The 19,989-nt window shown below is 39.6% G+C and overlaps 2 protein-coding genes across 3 annotated transcripts in view; one reads left to right on the top strand and one right to left on the bottom strand.

Moving 5' to 3' along the window:
• PGRMC2 (progesterone receptor membrane component 2) overlaps positions 1 to 4,486 on the top strand; it is a 31,690-nt gene extending 27,204 nt beyond the window's left edge. Inside the window, exons 2-3 of the mRNA XM_048847322.2 lie at positions 2,425 to 2,580; positions 3,332 to 4,486. Of these exons, the coding sequence (XP_048703279.2) occupies positions 2,425 to 2,580; positions 3,332 to 3,429 (254 nt within the window). The 3' untranslated portion in view covers positions 3,430 to 4,486. The remainder of the gene's footprint in view (positions 1 to 2,424; positions 2,581 to 3,331) is intronic.
• A 12,795-nt stretch (positions 4,487 to 17,281) lies between these two features.
• The window catches only part of LARP1B (La ribonucleoprotein 1B), a 103,402-nt gene continuing 100,694 nt past the window's right edge, over positions 17,282 to 19,989 (bottom strand). For both annotated transcript variants that reach the window (XM_048847303.2, XM_048847304.2), the window contains one exon: positions 17,282 to 19,345. In XM_048847303.2, the coding sequence (XP_048703260.2) occupies positions 19,100 to 19,345 (246 nt within the window). In that variant the 3' untranslated portion in view covers positions 17,282 to 19,099. The remainder of the gene's footprint in view (positions 19,346 to 19,989) is intronic.

Here is a 19,989-nt window from a genome sequence, read left to right as displayed (position 1 = left end):
CTGTCTCTTTTTTGCATAAAAGTAGAGTGCAGAATGTGCAACTGCATAACCTCCTGGGCAGTATACTAGTCTTGGTTACTAGATTGAATATTTGCATTGGGAGATGTCAGAAATGCCACTTAACAGAGCTTTCTGGTTGATAAAGTGCCAGATAACAGCTTTTACTGTATATTGTACAGTACTTGCTGATAACATATTAGCAGGATCATAGATGCATGTTAGGAGCTCAGAACGAGCATAATGAGTGCATATAGGAACCTCAGAAGGGGGGAGAAGCTGGCCATTCTGGTTTATACAACTTAAACGTTTGTATTTTACATATGACAGTACACTATTAGATAAGATCTTTAGTATACCACATGACCATACTAGACAAAGTAATGTCACAGTTAGCGTTCATGAAAAATAAATATATTGAATAACTTTTTACATTTTGGTTTGTAGTTTTTTTTGCTTTCTTCACATTAGAGAGTTAATGCTTCAAACTGTAGTATGTAACTGTTTTTTAGTTTCTACATCTAACAATTCCCAAAGGTTATGTTAAGTGTGGTGGTGTGCTTGAGGAACTTGGCAACCTAACTTTAAACAAATTGCCATCAAAGTTTTTGTATAATTCTATTTTAATATGTAATCATGCAACATTTGGGTTACTTCTCTATGTATGTAAAGGAAACGTATGGAATTTTTTTTGACATGAGGCATAAACAGAATTTTAAAGTGTAATGGATTAAGATAAATTCTGGAAAGCTATTTACCAACCTTAACAGGAAATCATATCCAGCAGAGTCACACTTGCTTTCCATATAGTAACCCTCTATTTGATAAGTTTGAAGTTTCATTAGCACAGTTGTGTGTTTCCTTGGATCATCTAATGGACTAAGCGGTAATTACCTGCACTGCTATGCTGGAGACTGATTCAACTGCATTCATGCAAGTGTGTCAGCTAGCTTTCTGGAGGGAAAAGGTTATGTCCATGTTTGTTCTGGTCAAACTCCAGATTGGGTAACTGTTCGCATGTCTAAAATTCCTCTTATGTTCAGTTGGATAAACTATTTAACAGTCAAACATCTTGCCTCTACTTTTGTCTCCCCACCTATTTCAGAATAACAGACCAACTTGCCTGGTAATCGCCACAGAAATAATAAAAGGGTCAGGGGCAGGCAACTACAGTCTTCAAGCATACTTATAAAAGCTAAGATTAAATTGGCAGTTAAACTTGTTACTTTTTTATTTATATATATATATATATATATATAATTAATTTATTTTTTGGAAAAGTAACTGGCATTGTTCTCAACTCAGTTTTAATCACAAACTTAGATTTGCTTTTAGAAATAAGGTCAGTAGATAAGCATCCATGACTGGGAATAAATAGCTATGAATGGAAAAAAAAAGTTTGACACTATTGCAGTGTTTGAAACCCAAGTGTGGCAGAATGGAGAATCTGAAAATAAAATGGACTTCTATCAAGTTTCATTACTCTGCCTGAGAAATAAAAAGTAAACAATACAAATGATAAAGTAAACTCTATTATAAAACTAGTAAACTTTAATGTAGGTAAGAATACTTGTTTAAAATAAACAGTTGTATGCCCCTTTAAACACTGAGATGCTTTGACTTGGACTCCACTTTGCAGTAAGCTGGTTATTAGCCTTTTAGGACTAAATGGTTAACTGATTTACACAATCAACATTAGACATCTTGCAGTACAGACCTTCATTACAGAATAACTTGGAATCAGACCAGTGTAATTGCTTCATTTCATTGTGTTCGGGTCAACTTTATAAGAATACTCTGAGTTTGATGGTTCATAACACATTTCTTTAAAAGAATTGTGTGACGTGGTTGGACTAATACTCTGGTTTTACAATAAAAAGCTGTTCTTCCACCCTTGGTATCACAGTTGAGTTCAATGTCCTAACATCAGGGAACTTAAGTTGAAAGTCTATAATGGATTTCCATTTTAAGATGTTGCCAGGACTTGAAGTAATAGGGCTGAATCAAACTTAAATGGTCTCTTTTGTACGTATGTAGTACTAGTAGAAAAGTTTTTCCTTTCTCATTCTGTTCTCCTGTGCCTTCACCCTCAGACTGCAGAAGCACTTGAAATGACTCACATAAGATGAGTTTGACTTGTGATTTGGTCTTGTCAGATACCTGTGTAAAATATTTATTTTTTCCTGCCTTTGCTTTTCTTGTCAGCCTTCCCTGTCCATCTCATAGTGATGCCCAGTGTGGAGCTGCAGTGCCACTAAATGCTTCTCAACATTACAATACTGCTGTTTACATCATCCCATATTTCTGGAGGAGTTGTTGGGAAGTCTTGTTTGCTTTACTGTTTCTGCCTCATGCATCTTACTCAAGTGTTGAGGTCAATCACTATAAATAAACTTCGAAAATATCTATTTTGTTTTCTATTTTCAGAGGGTCCATATGGAATATTTGCTGGCAGAGATGCCTCCAGGGGACTAGCAACTTTCTGTCTAGATAAAGATGCACTCAGAGATGAATATGACGACCTATCGGACTTAAATGCTGTACAAATGGAAAGTGTTAGAGAATGGGAAATGCAATTTAAAGGTAACTTTTTAAACTAGCAAAACATAATTGTTTACTTATACTACTGAATCTGTCAAAATAACAAATGGGTGGGGGGCTTTTTAAAAGATGTTTCTTGCTCACTGTACAGAAGTCGTGGCAATATTTTTATCTTCTTGGAAAAGGAATTCTGACTTACTGAGTTTCAGCTCTAGAAGGCATTTTAATAGTGCCCATATATGTATTTTTAATTACTTTTGTTTTTATAAATAGCTAAATAGAAAATGTCATGTTTCAGACTTGATGTGTTAAAGAATTTCACTCCACTGACATAACAGCTCTGAGTGACTGACTAATAGAATATGGCACCTTAGTCATATGATGATCAGGGTAGATTCTGTTTTAATCTTTCTTGTTTGGGTGTAGTACTGATCTGTTTTGTCTTTCAGCTCCTGATGAAAATAATGCAACTTTTAAGTCAAAATTTTCAAACCACACTAAAATCAACAGGGTTGCAAAGGGTACAAGGATAGAATTTTCACCTAACCATTGATTCATTGTGGGAAAGAGTGGTCAAAGAACAGACAAGTGGAAAATCCCTATAAAGATATTTCAGGGCCTGATCTTGCTGTCAGTCAGTTTTTAAAATTCCTTTGATTGCAGTGATGTGGAATCAGAACCTTAGCATGAAAGGGGAAAAAAAAAACCCTGATCTGTAATGCACATTAGTTACAGGAAAGAGATTTAGTGGAAATAACTGAATTTGATTGTAATTGACACACATCTTTTCCAGAAAAATATGACTACGTAGGTAGACTCCTAAAACCAGGAGAAGAACCATCAGAATATACAGATGAGGAGGATATCAAGGATCACACTAAACAGGATTGAACTTTGCAAAAACCAAAGTCGGGGCCTTCAGAACTGAAACCTCTTATTCCCCCATCACAATGTCTTGCATCTTTGGGTACAATTCATCTGCTGCAAAAATCATTCAACAGGTTTTGTACAAAAAAAACACACAATGAAGATTTGAATACTAGGCATCATTTGTGCTGCCAAATTTTTTGTTGCAGTTTATTTGTAATGTGTGATAAGGCTTCATTTATGAAGAGGGGCCAGGGATGTAAAAGGTTTAAAAAAAACCCTATTCCTTTTTATCAGTAAGATGAAGCCTTCACATAGTCCATACTTACAGGCTCTAAGTTTAAGAAAATGAAAGCATTCAGTTTTGTTTCACATGTTTTCTCCTGCATTAAAAATATTTACTCATGTACATCAATACTAAAGTCTGGGCCACTGAAACTGGTGTTAAAATGTGAATTTCCAAATTTGTATGTGGGCAGAAGTAGCCCTGGCAGAAAAACTTCAGTTTCCTTGAGAGACATCTTTGCAGATTTGAAGGACGTACTAGTGACCTCTCTCTCTCAAAAGGATCTGGCAAAACTAATTTCTTTACAACTATCAGCTGAAGCCTGCCTTTTACCCTTCCCCTAAATCAAATCAATATTAATTGTGCCTTATTTCACTTAAATAGACTTGAATTGTTTTAAGGGAAAGCCCCCACTATGTGGTTTCAAAGTCACAATAAGCACCATGGAGACTGAAGTTAGAATGTTCTGTTGACTTGCAAACCTTGATGTCATTCTGTATATAGAATGGAAAAGGACTACTCAGTGTTACTGCCATATGTTAATATACATAAACTTAATTAGCATTGTGATGGCCAAATGCATTCCCTCATGCTTCTTTTTAAATAATTAAACCACCCCACCATGCTCCCCCACCCCCAGGAGCTGCCTAATTTTTGGGAGCCTAGCCTTCACAATGCTGTAGTGAGGGTGTGTGCATCTCTGGGTGGGTGTCTGACTGCAAGACTTGGGAGGGATTGTTTCTGCAGATACTGTAAATACAAGTACCATTTTAATAAAGCATGTACAATACCAAATGTGCTGTCAGATTTTATGTGTAAGCTGTTAGTCACTACATTAGAATATTTGGGGAAAAAAACCTAGGGCATTAAATATTTTTGCACTGCCATTGAATAAAACTATTATACCCTCATTTATGAGGAATCTTAAATAAGATTTATTCAGGTAAACTTTGGTTTAAATAAATGTGTGAACTATAATGCATTATGGTTCAAGAATATAAACTGACACATAACACTGAAGCATTCCAGGGAATTGGTATAATACCCACTAAGTTAACAAGATATGTCCACTATTAGCTGAAATACCTGAACGATCAGTTTAAGAAATTTCATTGTTTTTAATCCCTTCTTTCAGCATATGAAGTGCATGGTTCTTTGTTATCCAGTCAGGGGCAAGTTGCATCAAAACTAAACATTTAATTGGAATGAATTTTATGAAAGCTTGTCTTGCTTTACTGATTTATGTGGCACTAGTAGACCCTATTAAGGGAATAAGTAAACCCTAATCAGTTACTTTACTGTGTCTACCAGAACCTTATACATGAGCAGGGTCCTTTTGTCCAACATTGCAGGACAACTCTAAACCATGCAAAGGGTGGATGTGAGTACGTTTAAGTCTCACTTCCCATTTTTTGTGTGATACTTGTTCCTTGTAGAAATTAGAAATCACTTAACCTTCCATTCCACAGTTGTAAGCCCCACTTACAACTTTTTCCCACTCCAATAATTAAAATTATGCAGTCTGTTTGAAAGAAATGAGCAACTTGTGTTCTGTAGGTAAGTCCGTTGTTCTAACTACTAGTGTATTTTACAATCACAAATAGCATTCAGTAGGGCTACTCAGAGGGAGTAGAGTTCATGCTAATCCAGACAACTTGCTATAGCACTCTTCAAGACAAGTTACAAAACAAGATGCTGTTAAAGCTTCTGTCTATGCCTAATACAGAAGTGTTAAAGGGAGTTCATAGCATCTGCACTCAAGGTGTGGGTTTGGACCATGCTAGTGCTGGCAAACTACTCTACAAATCATTTGCAGAAGCCCGTTGGGGTAGTGCAGTCAATTTGTTTAAAATGCAAGTAAGTAGTGTAGCAAATTCCATCAAACTTTATTACTATACAATTGAGAATACATAAACCCCTTAAATTGAATTCTGCTCCTAAAAACTCTCCCTTAAACTCACTTGATCAGAGGCCTTAACATAAACAAACATCAAAAGTTAGTAATTTATCACACCAAAGACAACTGCAGATTTTTTTTTTTAAGTTAGTGGCTGTTAAACACCAGTTGTATTACAGTAACTTTCATGGCTCTTGGATTTTTTCCCCTTTTTCACTTGACTAGAGCTCTAGACTTGTCATAAGGTACATTAGCACTATTCATCTTACTTAAAAAAACTGCATCCCTGACTTTAGTCAGTAAATCCATGTTTACATTATAGGGAAGTCCCCTAATCATTTCTTTAGGCACCAAAATTACTGGCCTATAATTCAGACCTTACATGAATGAGAGTTTCAATTAACTTGTATCTAGAACTGGGTAGGCTTAAATTGTGTAACCCAATGGTAGGTGGATCAGACCTCTGACAGGTACCTCAAGTTTGTTTTTTTTAAAACCACTTTGGCAATGCTTGTACAGTTTGTCATGCCAAAAAAGTCATCTGAATAAAATTGTTAGTGGTGTACGAGAGGATACAATAGAATGGTTTGTACTTTTCACTTACAGCATTTCATTTTGCAAATACTGCTGAAGCAAGCCACATTACCCCCACCATCTAGAGAAGCCTTGACTGTAGCCACCCTGGCACAGGCAGACCTCCTGTGTAACAACTGCAAGTTGTCTCTCCTGTTTCTAAAGAGCACCTACATGCTGCACATAAATTAGTCCATATAGACCCTGATAACTAACATTTAATGTTAACAGACCAATTAATGCAGTCTGTTAGACTTTAGAAATCACACCCCAGTAGAGTCCATTACCCATGTGGAAAACCCTGTGATTTCTTGCACCAGTGATTCAGTAGATTTGGCTCCAGGAGTGGATGCTGTAGGATGTTTGTCCGCATTGTCTAACCCTGCACAGTGGTAAAAACAGTTCAGCTAGTCTCTTGTATACAGTACAGCTCTCACTCTTGCTATTTAACATGTTGCCTATACACAAGCAGATTGATGCGGTTTAGTTTTTTTCCTGTTGCAGAATACAACATGTGTACAGATACTAAAACTTTTGCCTTTTTAAAAATTTATATATAGTGAACTAGATTCAGTTCAGTTTTTAAAGCTGCAAGAGTTCACACTGCAATACATGGTGAAACAGGAGAAACATTTCAAAAACTTACAAGCTAAAAGTGGTAACCTAAAAACTACATAATGGTCCCACTAGGGCAGAAAGATACCCAATTCCTGAAAGCAAAATTTAAGACTTTCTATTTGTCAATAGGGGATTATACATCCTATACTACCATCAGTGGACAGTGCTCTGTTGCATTAGTGCAACTTCATGTACTTCAATAGATATAATAGGTGTAAGAACAGTTAGATCCATTCTGTTCAAAGTGATTAACATTGGAAACTTCTTAAAAGGTATCAAATTCATAGCTCTTAAAAAAAAGTGTTTAGTATGTTTTTCATTGAACAACTCTAACAAACCACTGCAGGCATACAATAATTGGGAAATGTAAAAGGAAACATTGACATCTTGGAAACTTAACTCAGATTGCTATTTAGCCTACTGTAATTAAAGAACCTGCAGACTGCCATTTTGTGAAGTGAGTTTCCTACCTCTTGTGACAATGGTATCCATGGTGCACCGTATTATGTCATCCAGGGAGAAAAGCATGTGGAATATGATTAAAACTGACTGAAGAATAGCAGACCCAAATGTAGCATCCACTCCAAAGCATAGTATTTTGAACATGGGGAGGTTTGTGGCAGATTTCTGCAATAGGGATGCCATTCAATGGGGCAAAAGAAACAGACATCTTGTGGAAAGCTATAATTCTTCAAGTGCTTGCACATGTCCATTCCAATGGAAGTGTGTGCATGCATGCATGTACACCCCATGCATAGTTGCCAGAATTTTTTCCCCAATGGTATCCATAGAGTCTGCTCCAGTGCCCTCTGGTGTCACACACTCATAGCATCATTATAAAGGGCCTCCCTGACCCTGCATCCCCTCAGTTCCTTCTTACTGCCTGATTATTGCTGGAACACCTCCTTGTTGCTTCAGGCAAATTTCCAAGTGGTTTTCCCATTATTTCTTTTCCAGTGTATATAGTTATAGTAGTGATGGTTGCTGGACTCCTTTGTGCTTAGTTAGCAAGGTTCGTCCACTTCTGGTGGTGGGGCATGCCTCAGTCACCGGGCTTCAAGCCCTGCACTGCCTGCAGCACATCGCATTTCAATCCCCGCAATATTGGATTCTGTGTTTTCAAGCTGCCTGTCCCACTTCTTTGATGCCTGGACTTGCATTACTTCAGACTGTTGGGTACCTCAGCATAATAGAAGTGGGATGCACCCTCCAGTTTCTGTCTACCCCACCTTCCCCCCTCCACCCCATTCCTCTTCAGGGACCCTTCTCACAAGCAACTGTTGGAAGAAGTCATCCAATCCCTCCTTCAGGTGGGAGCCATAATAGAGGTTCCATGTCACTTAAGAGGAAAGAAATTTTATTCCCATTATTTCCTAATACTGAAAGTCAAGGATGGTCTCAGACCTATCCTAAAACTGTGTCATCTCAACTACTATCTCAAACTTTAAGTTCTGGATGGTCTCCCTGGCTTCCATCATTCCCTCTCTGGATCCGGGCACTTGGTATGCTGCCCTCAATTTAAAAGGATGCAAAGTTCCACATATCAATTTTCCACCAGTTCTGTTCCCTGCAAGGCTACAGCGCAGGGTCTCTTACAGACGCCTTCCTGCTATCATGGGCAGATCACCTATATTATGCTTTTCCTCCTATCCCAATGATACACAAGGTTCTAATGAAGATCAAGCAGGATTGGGCACGGGTCAGTCTCATAGCCCTAGCATGGCACAGGCAGCATTGGTTCACAACCCTGTTAGGCCTCTCGATGGAAACCCTGCTCCTGCTTCCGCTACACCCAGATCTGATCTCCTGAGACCATGGGCAGCTGCTCCACCCTCTTAATCTGATGGCCTGGAAACTCCATGGCTGAATCCCAAGGAGCAAGCTTGCTCAGAGCAAGTCTGTAGAGTTCTTCTAGACAGTAGAAAACCCTCCACCAGGACCACTTATCTTGCAAAATGGAAGTGATTCTCCCTCTAGTCCTGCCAAGGTGGAGTTCTGCCCAATCCCCATGGCAATTTATATTGGAATATTTTTTGCATCTGAAACAGGATCTAGCTATTTCTTCAGCCAAAGTCCACCTAGCAATGGTATCGGCCTTCCATCCCTGGCTCGACAGCCAGTCTGTTTTTTCACAGAAGATGGTAATCTGTTTTCTTAAAGCCCTGGAGAGGTTATTCCCCCACTTTAGAGAGCCTGTTCCTCCCTGGGATCTAAACCTCATCCTGTCAAAGCTTATGGGTTCCCCGTTCGAGCTGCTGGCAATGTGCTCGTTGATGCACCTCTCCTGGAAAGCAGCTTTCTTAGTGGTCACCACCTCGGGCAGAAGGGTTTCGGAGATCTGTGCCCTCACATTGGAGCCCCCATATACAATCTTCTTTAAGGATAAGGTGCAGCTGTGCCTTCATCCGGAATTCCTCCCAAAAGTAGTTTTGCAATTCCATTGCAGTTAAGCAACCTACCAGTTGTCTTCCCAAAGCCACGTACAAATAGGGAGGGGCAACCTCTACACTCCTTGATGTTAGATGTGCCCTGGCATTTATATACAAAGAACCAAGCCATTTTGCAGATCAACCCCGCTGTTCACAGCAATAGCAGAGAGGATAAAAGGCCTTCCCATCTCCGCCCAGAGAATCTCATCCTGGATTACATCATGAATTCACGCATGCTACAAACTGGCAGGCAAACCTGACAGCTCATTCTACAAGATCACAGGCCTCCTAGTCTGCTTTCTTAGCACAAGTCCCATTCAGAACATCTTCAGGGCAGCAACCTGGTCTTCAGTGCACGTGTTCTCAATGTCCTATGCCATCACCCAGCAAGCCAGAGAGAATGCCAACTTCGGCCCCATAGTCTTGCAGTCAGCTTGTTCCTGAACTCTGTGCCCACTTCCTGTGCAACTGCTTGAGAGTCACCTACATTGGAATAGACATGTGCAAGCATTTGAAGAAGAACCAGTTACTAACCTTTCTGTAACTATTTTTTGAGATGTGTTGCACATGTCCATTCCAAAACCCACCTTCCTTCCCCTCTTATCGGAGTCAGAGGGTAAGAGGAAACTGAGGGGGTGCAGGGTTGGCAAGGCTGTTTATACCAGCTCTGAACATGTGGCACCAGAGGGTGCTGGAGCTGACCTGACAGATGCCACTCAGGGAAAAAGTCTACCAACTGTGCTCAGGACACGCACACACCTGCATTGGAATGGACACGTGCAATACATCTCGAAGAACAACAGCTACAGAAAGGTTAGTAAAAGTTTTTGCTCGCAGGCTGTCGGACACCAGCAATTTGTAGCGGGACAGAATATAACTGGAAACCCCTTTAGACTCTGTGGACACAGGTGTACCTTTAACCGTGTCCAAAATGGGAGCCGGGGGGGGGAGGAAAAATCAAATAGCTCTAGTCCTGTCCAAACAGAAAGCTAAAGTCCTCCAAATATTCAAGGTGTGAAGGTTCTGGATGAGGTTTAGGGTGAAAAACCAGAAGATGAATAGTCTGGTGTGATGTTAGGTAAGAACCCAGGATGTGGGCAGAGGGATACCTTGTCTTTAAAGAAAAGAGCATGGAGGGTGGTGGTCAGCCATCCAAGTACTTAACTTACCAACTCTCCAACCAGAAATGATATAGCCACAAAAAAAAAAATGGTTTTCAGGGATAGGTGTAAAAGTGAAGACACAGCCAGAGTTTCAAAGGGAAGCTTCATCATAGAGGTGACAATTAAGTTCAAATCCCAGGTTGGGATGAGTTCCTTGATATTTGGAAACAGGTTAGATAGCCCTATAATAAATTTAGAAGCAAGCATATTTGATTGCCATGAGCATCAGCAAGTTGATATGGAGAGTAGATTGTGGTCAGACCATCTGCCCTCAACAGTATGGTCCTGTAGGGGAGTTCACCATCCTAAAAGGGAGGCATCTGAAGCTATGGGATGTCAGGAAATGGATAGTTGAAAGGGACTCCTCAGCAGACCTTCTGTGGATTTTAGCACATGCTGAGGAATGGAGAGCACCTTTCAAACTGTCTCTGTTGGGGTATAAATGTCCTGAGCCAAGCCTGGAAATAGCAGAAGTGTAAGTGGGAATGTAGCACAATGAAGACAGATGCCACCATGTGACTGAGGAGCTGCAAAGGCTCAATGGGACACGTGTAATCAAATGTGTCAGAATAAGAAATCTGTCTTCCAGTAGGTAAGCTCTGGATGTTGTATTTGCTGAGCACATAAAAGAGGACTTTTCAATGTTGAATTGAAGTCCTAGCATGATGAACAGAGCTGAAGCTCTCTTGATGGCAACCTGGACCTCAATGCAAGAGCATCCTTTAAGCAGTCAGTCATTGAAGTAAGGGAAGACTATGACTTCCCAGCAATGAAGCAGAGTGGCGACAATTGCCATAACCTTTGCAAACATCCCGGGGGCAGTAGAGAGCCTGAAGGAAAGCACTCAATACTGAAAGTGCTTTTGACTGATGACAGATCACAGAAACCTCTTGTGAGAAGGATGGATCACAATATGAAAATATGTATCTTGTAGTTTGAGGGTTGTGAACCAATCCCTAGGATCTAGAGATGGTATGATAGCTGTGAGTGTTACTATCCTTGAGTCTTGAAGTGTCCCTTGAGGAAAAAGCTCCAGGACAATCAGGCTGAAGTAGATGAACAACCTTGGATAGAATATTTTGAATCAGAAGAGCTGTTGTCTTCTGGACAATCCAGAAAAGGGGGCGGGCATAGATACAGGTGGAGGAGCAGATTATCTGACAGTTCACATGGGTACCAGGGAACCACAAATCTCTTTTGCACAATAGTCAAGAAGGTGATCGAGCTGCGGAACTAGACAGTGTGTTGAGGTCACTTAAACTGATATACAGTAGGGTATCTGGGCTTGGATCTGATACAGGTTGGAGGGAGTCCCTGTCTGTCCTGTAATGACTCTTGAATGACTCTTGAATCCCAAGCAAATCTTGCACTTAGAAAGCACATAAGTATCCTCCAAACAGTGGATATGGTGCAAGTGGCCATCACTAACTGGGATGGACTCCTACCAACTGAGGCAATAATTACATCCTGGGAATTTAGGCATACCCCTAGGAAAAAAGGTCTTCAGTAAAGGAGAGAGGGTACAGCGTCCCGAAACTTTTGCCCCCTTTAACTAAACTAAACTAAACCTATTAAAAATAAAACTTAGTCCATTTAATCTCTAGTAGTCCTAAGTAAAGATTCAATAAACACCTAGCAAAGCAAGTGAGCACTACTGAACGCTCTGTCTCAGGCACAGATGGTTGAAAAAGAACTGGATCTGGTTCATCTGTCATAGCCCTTAATGCCCTTTGTATGGGGCCTGAGAATAGCTAGGGTGTGCATGTGCAGCTGAAAATTTCTGATCCAAGGCACATGCGAAAATTAAGATTTAAAGACTACACTTGAGGCTTGATTTGCAGATTTACTCTTTGCTCTCACTCTGTGCAGAACATTAGCCTCCTTTGTTTATCAAACAGCAATGCTGTTCCAACTGTCTCTTTCCCATCCCAAAATGTTTTACATGTCTTCTGAACAACATTCATGCAGGCACTGGAATGAGCTAATTTTTTAAATGAGTTTTTTAATACTTCTAACAAATTTCACAACGAGTTTCTCCATGATGGGCCAAATTCACTGCTGGACTAAATGACTAGCGGATCTTAAACATAAAAAAGAAGCTTACAAGAAGTGGAAGATTGGACATATGACCAGAGAAGAGTATAAAAATATTGCTCGGGCATGTAGGAATGAAATCAGGAGGGCCAAATCGCACCTGGAGCTACAGCTAGCGAGAGATGTTAAGAGTAACAAGAAAGGTTTCTTCAGGTATGTTGGCAACAAGAAGAAAGCCAAGGAAAGTGTGGGCCCCTTACTGAATGAGGGAGGCAACCTAGTGACAGAGGATGTGGAAAAAGCTAATGTACTCAATGCTTTTTTTGCCTCTGTCTTCACGAACAAGGTCAGCTCCCAGACTGCTGCGCTGGGCATCACAACATGGGGAATAGATGGCCAGCCCTCTGTGGAGAAAGAGGTGGTTCGGGACTATTTAGAAAAGCTGGACGTGCACAAGTCCATGGGGCTGGACGAGTTGCATCCGAGAGTGCTAAAGGAACTGGCGGCTGTGATTGCAGAGCCATTGGCCATTATCTTTGAAAACTCGTGGCGAACGGGGGAAGTCCCGGATGACTGGAAAAAGGCTAATGTAGTGCCAATCTTTAAAAAAGGGAAGGAGGAGGATCCTGGGAACTACAGGCCAGTCAGCCTCACTTCAGTCCCTGGAAAAATCATGGAGCAGGTCCTCAAAGAATCAATCCTGAAGCACTTACATGAGAGGAAAGTGATCAGGAACGGTCAGCATGGATTCACCAAGGGAAGGCCATGCCTGACTAATCTAATCGCCTTCTATGATGAGATTACTGATTCTGTGGATGAAGGGAAAGCAGTGGATGTATTGTTTCTTGACTTTAGCAAAGCTTTTGACACGGTCTCCCACAGTATTCTTGTCAGCAAGTTAAAGAAGTACGGGCTGGATGAATGCACTATAAGGTGGGTAGAAAGTTGGCTAGATTGTCGGGCTGAACGGGTAGCGATCAATGGCTCCATGTCTAGTTGGCAGCTGGTGTCAAGTGGGGTCCCCCAGGACCAACCCCAACCGGTTTTGTTCAATATCTTCATAAATGATCTGGAGGATGGTGTGGATTGCACTCAGCAAATTTGCGGATGATACTAAACTGGGAGGAGTGGTAGATACGCTGGAGGGCAGGGATAGGATACAGAGGGACCTAGACAAATTGGAGGATTGGGCCAAAAGAAATCTGATGAGGTTCAATAAGGATAAGTGCAGGGTCCTGCACTTAGGACGGAAGAACCCAATGCACAGCTACAGACTAGGGACCGAATGGCTAGGCAGCAGTTCTGCGGAAAAGGACCTAGGGGTGACAGTGGACGAGAAGCTGGATATGAGTCAGCAGTGTGCCCTTGTTGCCAAGAAGACCAATGGCATTTTGGGATGTATAAGTAAGGGCATAGCGAGCAGATCGAGGGACGTGATCGTCCCCCTCTATTCGACATTGGTGAGGCCTCATCTGGAGTACTGTGTCCAGTTTTGGGCCCCACACTACAAGAAGGATGTGGATAAATTGGAAAGAGTCCAGCGAAGGGCAACAAAAATGATTAGGGGTCTGGAACACATGACTTATGAGGAGAGGCTGAGGGAACTGGGATTGTTTAGTCTGCAGAAGAGAAGAATGAGGGGGGATTTGATAGCTGCTTTCAACTACCCGAGAGGTGGTTCCAGAGAGGATGGTTCTAGACTATTCTCAGTGGTAGAAGAGGACAGGACAAGGAGTAATGGTCTCAAGTTGCAGGGGGGGAGGTTTAGGGTGGATATTAGGAAAAACCTTTTCACTAGGAGGGTGGTGAAACACTGGAATGCGTTGCCTAGGGAGGTGGTGGAATCTCCTTCCTTAGAAGTTTTTAAGGTCAGGCTTGACAAAGCCCTGGCTGGGATGATTTAATTGGGGATTGGTCCTGCTTTTGAGCAGGGGGTTGGACTAGATGACCTCCTGAGGTCCCTTCCAACCCTGATATTCTATGATTCTATGACTAAAGTTTTTTCTCCAGCTGTGAATTTGGGCCTAGGGTATACGTTTGAATTAATTCAATCACTACTGAGTTAAAAGCCCTTGTACCCTCCATGCATCCATCATTTGATTATAGATGGCCCACATTTTAACTCCTTATCCAACTCATTCTATTCAACATGCCATTACAGCTCCGTTCTATGCAGGGAATGGGATCTTTGAAACTGATGCTGCTCAAAGTAAGCCAAGTAAAAACTTCCCAGGAAAAACAAAACATATCTACAATTTTACAAGATGCTAAAAGAGTTCTAGTTTCCTGCTTCCTCAAAACCCTTGATTGTTTTTCTGCATAAAGTTTAAATTCTTCATCCTCATTTTCAAAGTGCTGTTCCAACACTACGCTTGCATTCCTCTTTAATTAACTTCCCATCTCAGGACCTATAGTCACTCTTCTTGCCTAGATACTCCTTTAACCCCTCCCACTTGGATCCTGGTGCTCTTTTCAAACTGCCTTTTGACTGGAATAACCTTTTCCTTTTCATAGAGTCCTATGACAGAAGGGACCATTGTGATGAACTAATCTGACCTGTGTAACACACCCTATAGAACTTCCCCAATATAATTCCTAGAGCATCTTTTAGAAAAACATCCATTCTTGATTTTAAAAGTGCCAGTGATGGAGAATCAATCACAATCCTTGGTAAATTGTTTCAGTAGTTAATTACTCTCGCTGTTAATAATTTACACCTTGCTTCAACTTCCAGCCACATTGGAACATTTTACACCTTTCTTTGCTAGACTGAAGAGCCCATTAAATATTTGCCCCCAATGTAGGTACTTAGATTGCAATCAAGTTACCTCTTAACCTTCTCTTTAAGACAAACAGATTGAGCTCTTTGAGTCTATCACTAAGGCCTGGCCTACAATGAGGGGTGGGGTGGGGGAAATCGATCTAAGTTACGCAACTTCAGCTAGTGGATAACATGAACAACATAGCTGAAGTCGACGTACTTAGATCTGCTCACCGCGGTGTCTTCACTGCGGTGAGTTGACAGCTGATGCTGCCCCATCAACTCCGCCTGTGCCTCTCGCTCCGGTGGAGTACTGGAGTCGGGAGAGCGCTCGGTGGTCAGTTTATCACGTCAAGATTGGATGCAATAAAGAGACTCTTGCTGGATCGATTGCTGCCCGTCGATCCTGTGGGTAATGTAGACAACCCCTGAGGTATGTTTTTTAATCCTTTAATCATTTTCATGACTTTTCTCTCTGAATCCGCTCTAATTTACCCACATCCTTCTTGAATTGTGGACATCAGAACTGGATACAGTATTCTAGCAGTGGTAGCAGCAGTGCCAAATACAGAGGTAAAATAGCCACTTCTCCTACTCAAGATTACAGCTGATGCATCTGAGGGCTGTGCAGTAGCCACAGAATCAGACTGGGAGCTCATGTTCAGCTGATTATTCACCATGACCCCCAAATCTTTTTCTGAGTCACTGCTTCTTTTGCAGAAGGTGTCTGTCTCTACTTTAAAATCCTCCCTTTAAAACCTACTCCCCTTTGCCTGACTTTGCACATCTATTTTACCGTTGCCACATTCACAAAAAAATGTTTAAAAGAAATTTTAGATATCAATATCCCCCCTCCCCGCATTTTTTTTCTTATTTGTTCTTTTCCTTATCCCTACTGCGTAATATCATTTCCTGCACTTGTCTAATATAAACGGAAGGCCTTTGGGCAGTGACTGAATTAGTTCTGTACAGCACTAGAGAAACTTACGTCACTACCTAAATATTAAATAGTAAACTGGAGTTTTAAAAGTTATTGATTTTGTACATCAGAGCTGCAACAACTTCAAAGGCTTCCACTCAGTGCACAGAATCAAGCAGGAATAGTTCTTTGAAAAGAAGTGCTGCAAATTGAGCTAAGTATGCATTTTGGGCTAGCTTAATTACAGCATTAAGCCCCAAGCAGCAGCATGAGCCAAAAGCTAACATCTAGACTGAAAGGCAGATTGCTGTTGAATTAGTTTGAGAAACTTTTCTTTCAAATGAAGAGGCAGAGTTTGAAGCTTTTCATCAACTATATATGATTCAGTCAACTCACAATATTCTAAGAGCTGGAAAGATCAGAAATTCAAGAGATGGCAGATCCCAGGTATGTATACTAAACTGTAAGATTATTTACAACGGGGATTTGTAAAAAAAATAGCACATTTGTCCAAACAATTTAACTACTTGGATTCCTACATTTTTAGGAATTTTATAAACATACCATACTCCAAGTTACACAGTCAGTCAATCTCGTGTTGAAGACAGTAAGCTACATCTTCCACCTCAAGAAAAGTAGGTGTACTGCTTGCTACTTATAAAAAGTCATATCCACTTCTGCAACAGTGCTTTCTTACCATTCACACATTTTCTCCAGGAAAAAGTAACTTTAAATCATGGAATTCCACTAAAATATATGCAATACATTTCAACTAAGAATTATTCCCAATGTTGGGTATTATCTGATACTGGTGACGGTGTATATACTGGACACTCAGAAGGAGTTATAGGGAGAGATATGGTGCTGCAATTATAGATGGTTGCAGGAGGGAGTTGTATTTGTTTTTGAGGGAAAAAGAAGAAGCTAATCCATATCAAAGTCTTCTGCTTAGGGCCATGTTTAGCATGTTACCTGCCTCTGTTTTAAACCAAAAACAGGATGATATGAAAATGATTCTATCAAAACTGCAGAAAACTGGTTATGAATTGGAGAATCAAGCCATTCCTAATTTTAACAAGATTAAATTTCATAACAAATACCTTCACTCACCTATAAAAGTAAAGTTGATATAAGTCTACAATCTTAGCTTTAAACAAGGTTTTCATGTATAATTTTACAGATCACAAACAACACAATTGGGGTTTTTGATATTTTTATAAAATTTGCAAAGATATATGACAAATTACACACACTGAATGCTAAATATTCAAAGTCTATTACTTGTATATACAGTTTCAATCCAAATTTACATTTGCATCATTTTCATGGATAGAAAGAGGCATGGATCAAACATAGGTATGAGATATATGACTAGTATGTTGAAAAGATGCTATTTAAAATGTTCATTTGTATCAATTCCTATTATGTTAGTTCCTATTTTCCTTTTAAAATAAGTTACTTCTAAAAGGCTCAATTTTGTATTGAAATTAATCTAACTACTAGGAAGGCCACTGCTATATACTCATTTACAAGTGCGTGTGTGTTCATAATTGTTCTATTCAGATTCGCAAGCTAACTTGACTGAAATTTTAATGGACTTGAAGTTGCATCAACTTCTAAAATCCACTACAAATTTAAAACTCATTCTTTGGATGTTGAGTCATTTAGGACACCTCCCTCCCAGTATTAAGGCATCAGTGTTAGACATTACTTCTAGTTATAAAGTTAACTGAAGGCTGTTTGGCAGTTAACAAGTATAGCAAAAAATAACTCATTCCTATCTTCCCACCTACCTTAGAAAGAAGTCATTTCCTCAGTTCTACTAAATCTTTAAATCAAAATAAATGAAGTTAGTAAGTAATTACAGGTGACAAAACTCGTGATTTTACTCGTATCCCAACACTAAAAATGAATGTTTATTTGAATTGTTTACATTTAATGAAACTAATGTCTTGACCAGTTTGTTGAAATCTCATTTAGTCTTATAGCTAGCAGAATTTTAAATTATAACTTCATTTACATACATTCTGAAATAGAAAAACAAATTTAGAATGCATACTTTAATTTTTAAATTTGTCTCAAAAGTAAAACTAAATATTTGAGTTGAAATTAAAATCTTTAAAAAAATTGATCTGCTATACCTCTCGTAGCACACTTTATAACCATGAAATAGAGAGAAATGAAAAAACAAGAACCCTATGAAACTGAGGATGATTTGAATGTTATTTGCTATTTTAGCAACCTGCAAAAACTGCAGATATTTAGTGAATTTAGGACAGTACATAAATCAACATACCCACTTTCCCCTTCTGCTCACAATCATATAAAAACAAGTGTTGAACACTTCCTTAAAACTAAACCTGCTGATGTCCACTCAGAAAACTCCACACCTAACAAAACACTAACTATGGAGATCCTGAAATAAAAAATAGAAAGCAAAATAATTAAATAGAATCCAGAAGCGCGCACAGTTCCGTACAGCTTCACATCCGTAAAGGTGCTTTTACTTTTTACAAAAAAGCAAATTTTTTTTATAGTTATATATGTAAGAAGGAGCCTACAAACTTAGATCCTTTCTGTAATTTAAAAAAATATACACTCTTTTGGCTTTGATACGTACAATTAATAATTCATAATGGGGAAATTAGGTGAAGAAAGCTCAGTAAGTAACATGGATATGTAGTATCTTCTTTAAGAAGTATGAGCTAAAATGTAAGGCATCCCCAAAATAGTTTTTGCATATAGTATAAGAATGCCATTTTTGTAAACAATAGCTCAAGGAAAGCAATACTGAAACCATAGACATTTTCCTAGAAACCCTTTGATGATCTCAGAACCAGCCACCCCCGACCATGGGAAATGTTTTTGAACTTACTTGTGAAAGAGAAAATGCAATCCTTTGTCTTCCCACACATTTGTTTTTTAATCAAGCATTAGAACAGTTCCCCCTGAAAATTTCTGAACTAAAATATTGATGTAAAAGTTGACCTCAAGAGCACTAACTTGTCTTAAGTCTATTTTTCAGATATGTCACCTTCTGTTGATTTTGTGGCAGCACTGTTCTTGCTTAACTTGTCAATTGATTCCTGCGCAGTATTCCCATCATGAAAGTTTACTGGGATCTGAAACTGATTGTCAGCTGTGGTTTCAGAAGCAATTAGAGTCTTAGAAGAGGATGTAGGCTGATGTCTATGCCAACCACTCTCCTCACCTACTGAAGCTGAAGGTCTTTTTCTCCCAGATATTTCACTAAGAGGAGGCTGAAAACATTAATTTAACCAGTTTAGTATTTTTTCTACAAGTATGGATATTACTACTTTTACTTTCATTGTGGAAGATCCAACTAGAATGACATGTTTAAAACGTAAGAAGACTAACCCACTAAAACTTAGTGCCATTGTTATGAAAAAATCTTTAACTCTTAAACTCAGTAGTGTTCTAGGTTCTTTATAGACAACATCCATGCCCCCAAAGATTATATAGTCTAATTGAATTTCAAGATAGGTATTTGACTGTCCTGGCATTTTAAAAAAAAACTCAAGCATGAAAAGAATAACCCACAACAAAATATGTGCTAACTGTTAAGAGAAACATGAATTAAACAAAATGGTCACACACTAATGGTCTGGTGGTTCATAAGGTCCCCACCCTGTGCACTGAGCACCATCACCTACCCCCAAATCACTGAGTTGGGAGCACACAGCACCTACAGGAACATTAATTGGCTACCCAACATCACAGTCTTAATGCCCAGCCATTTATGGAAAACTAACATTACATGAAAAAGCACAGTCTTCCTTTATACCAGGGGACAGACTCACAAACAGCAACTGAAGTCAGTAAACACTAAATAGTAAGTGTGATGGCTGTCAGTGCAGTTCAGTGACAACTGCTCAGTGGACAT

This window comes from Caretta caretta, chromosome 4 (assembly GCF_965140235.1).
Source record: "Caretta caretta isolate rCarCar2 chromosome 4, rCarCar1.hap1, whole genome shotgun sequence".
In the NCBI taxonomy this organism is placed as follows: Eukaryota; Metazoa; Chordata; order Testudines; family Cheloniidae; genus Caretta; species Caretta caretta.
This window is presented reverse-complemented; position numbering and strand designations above follow the sequence as displayed.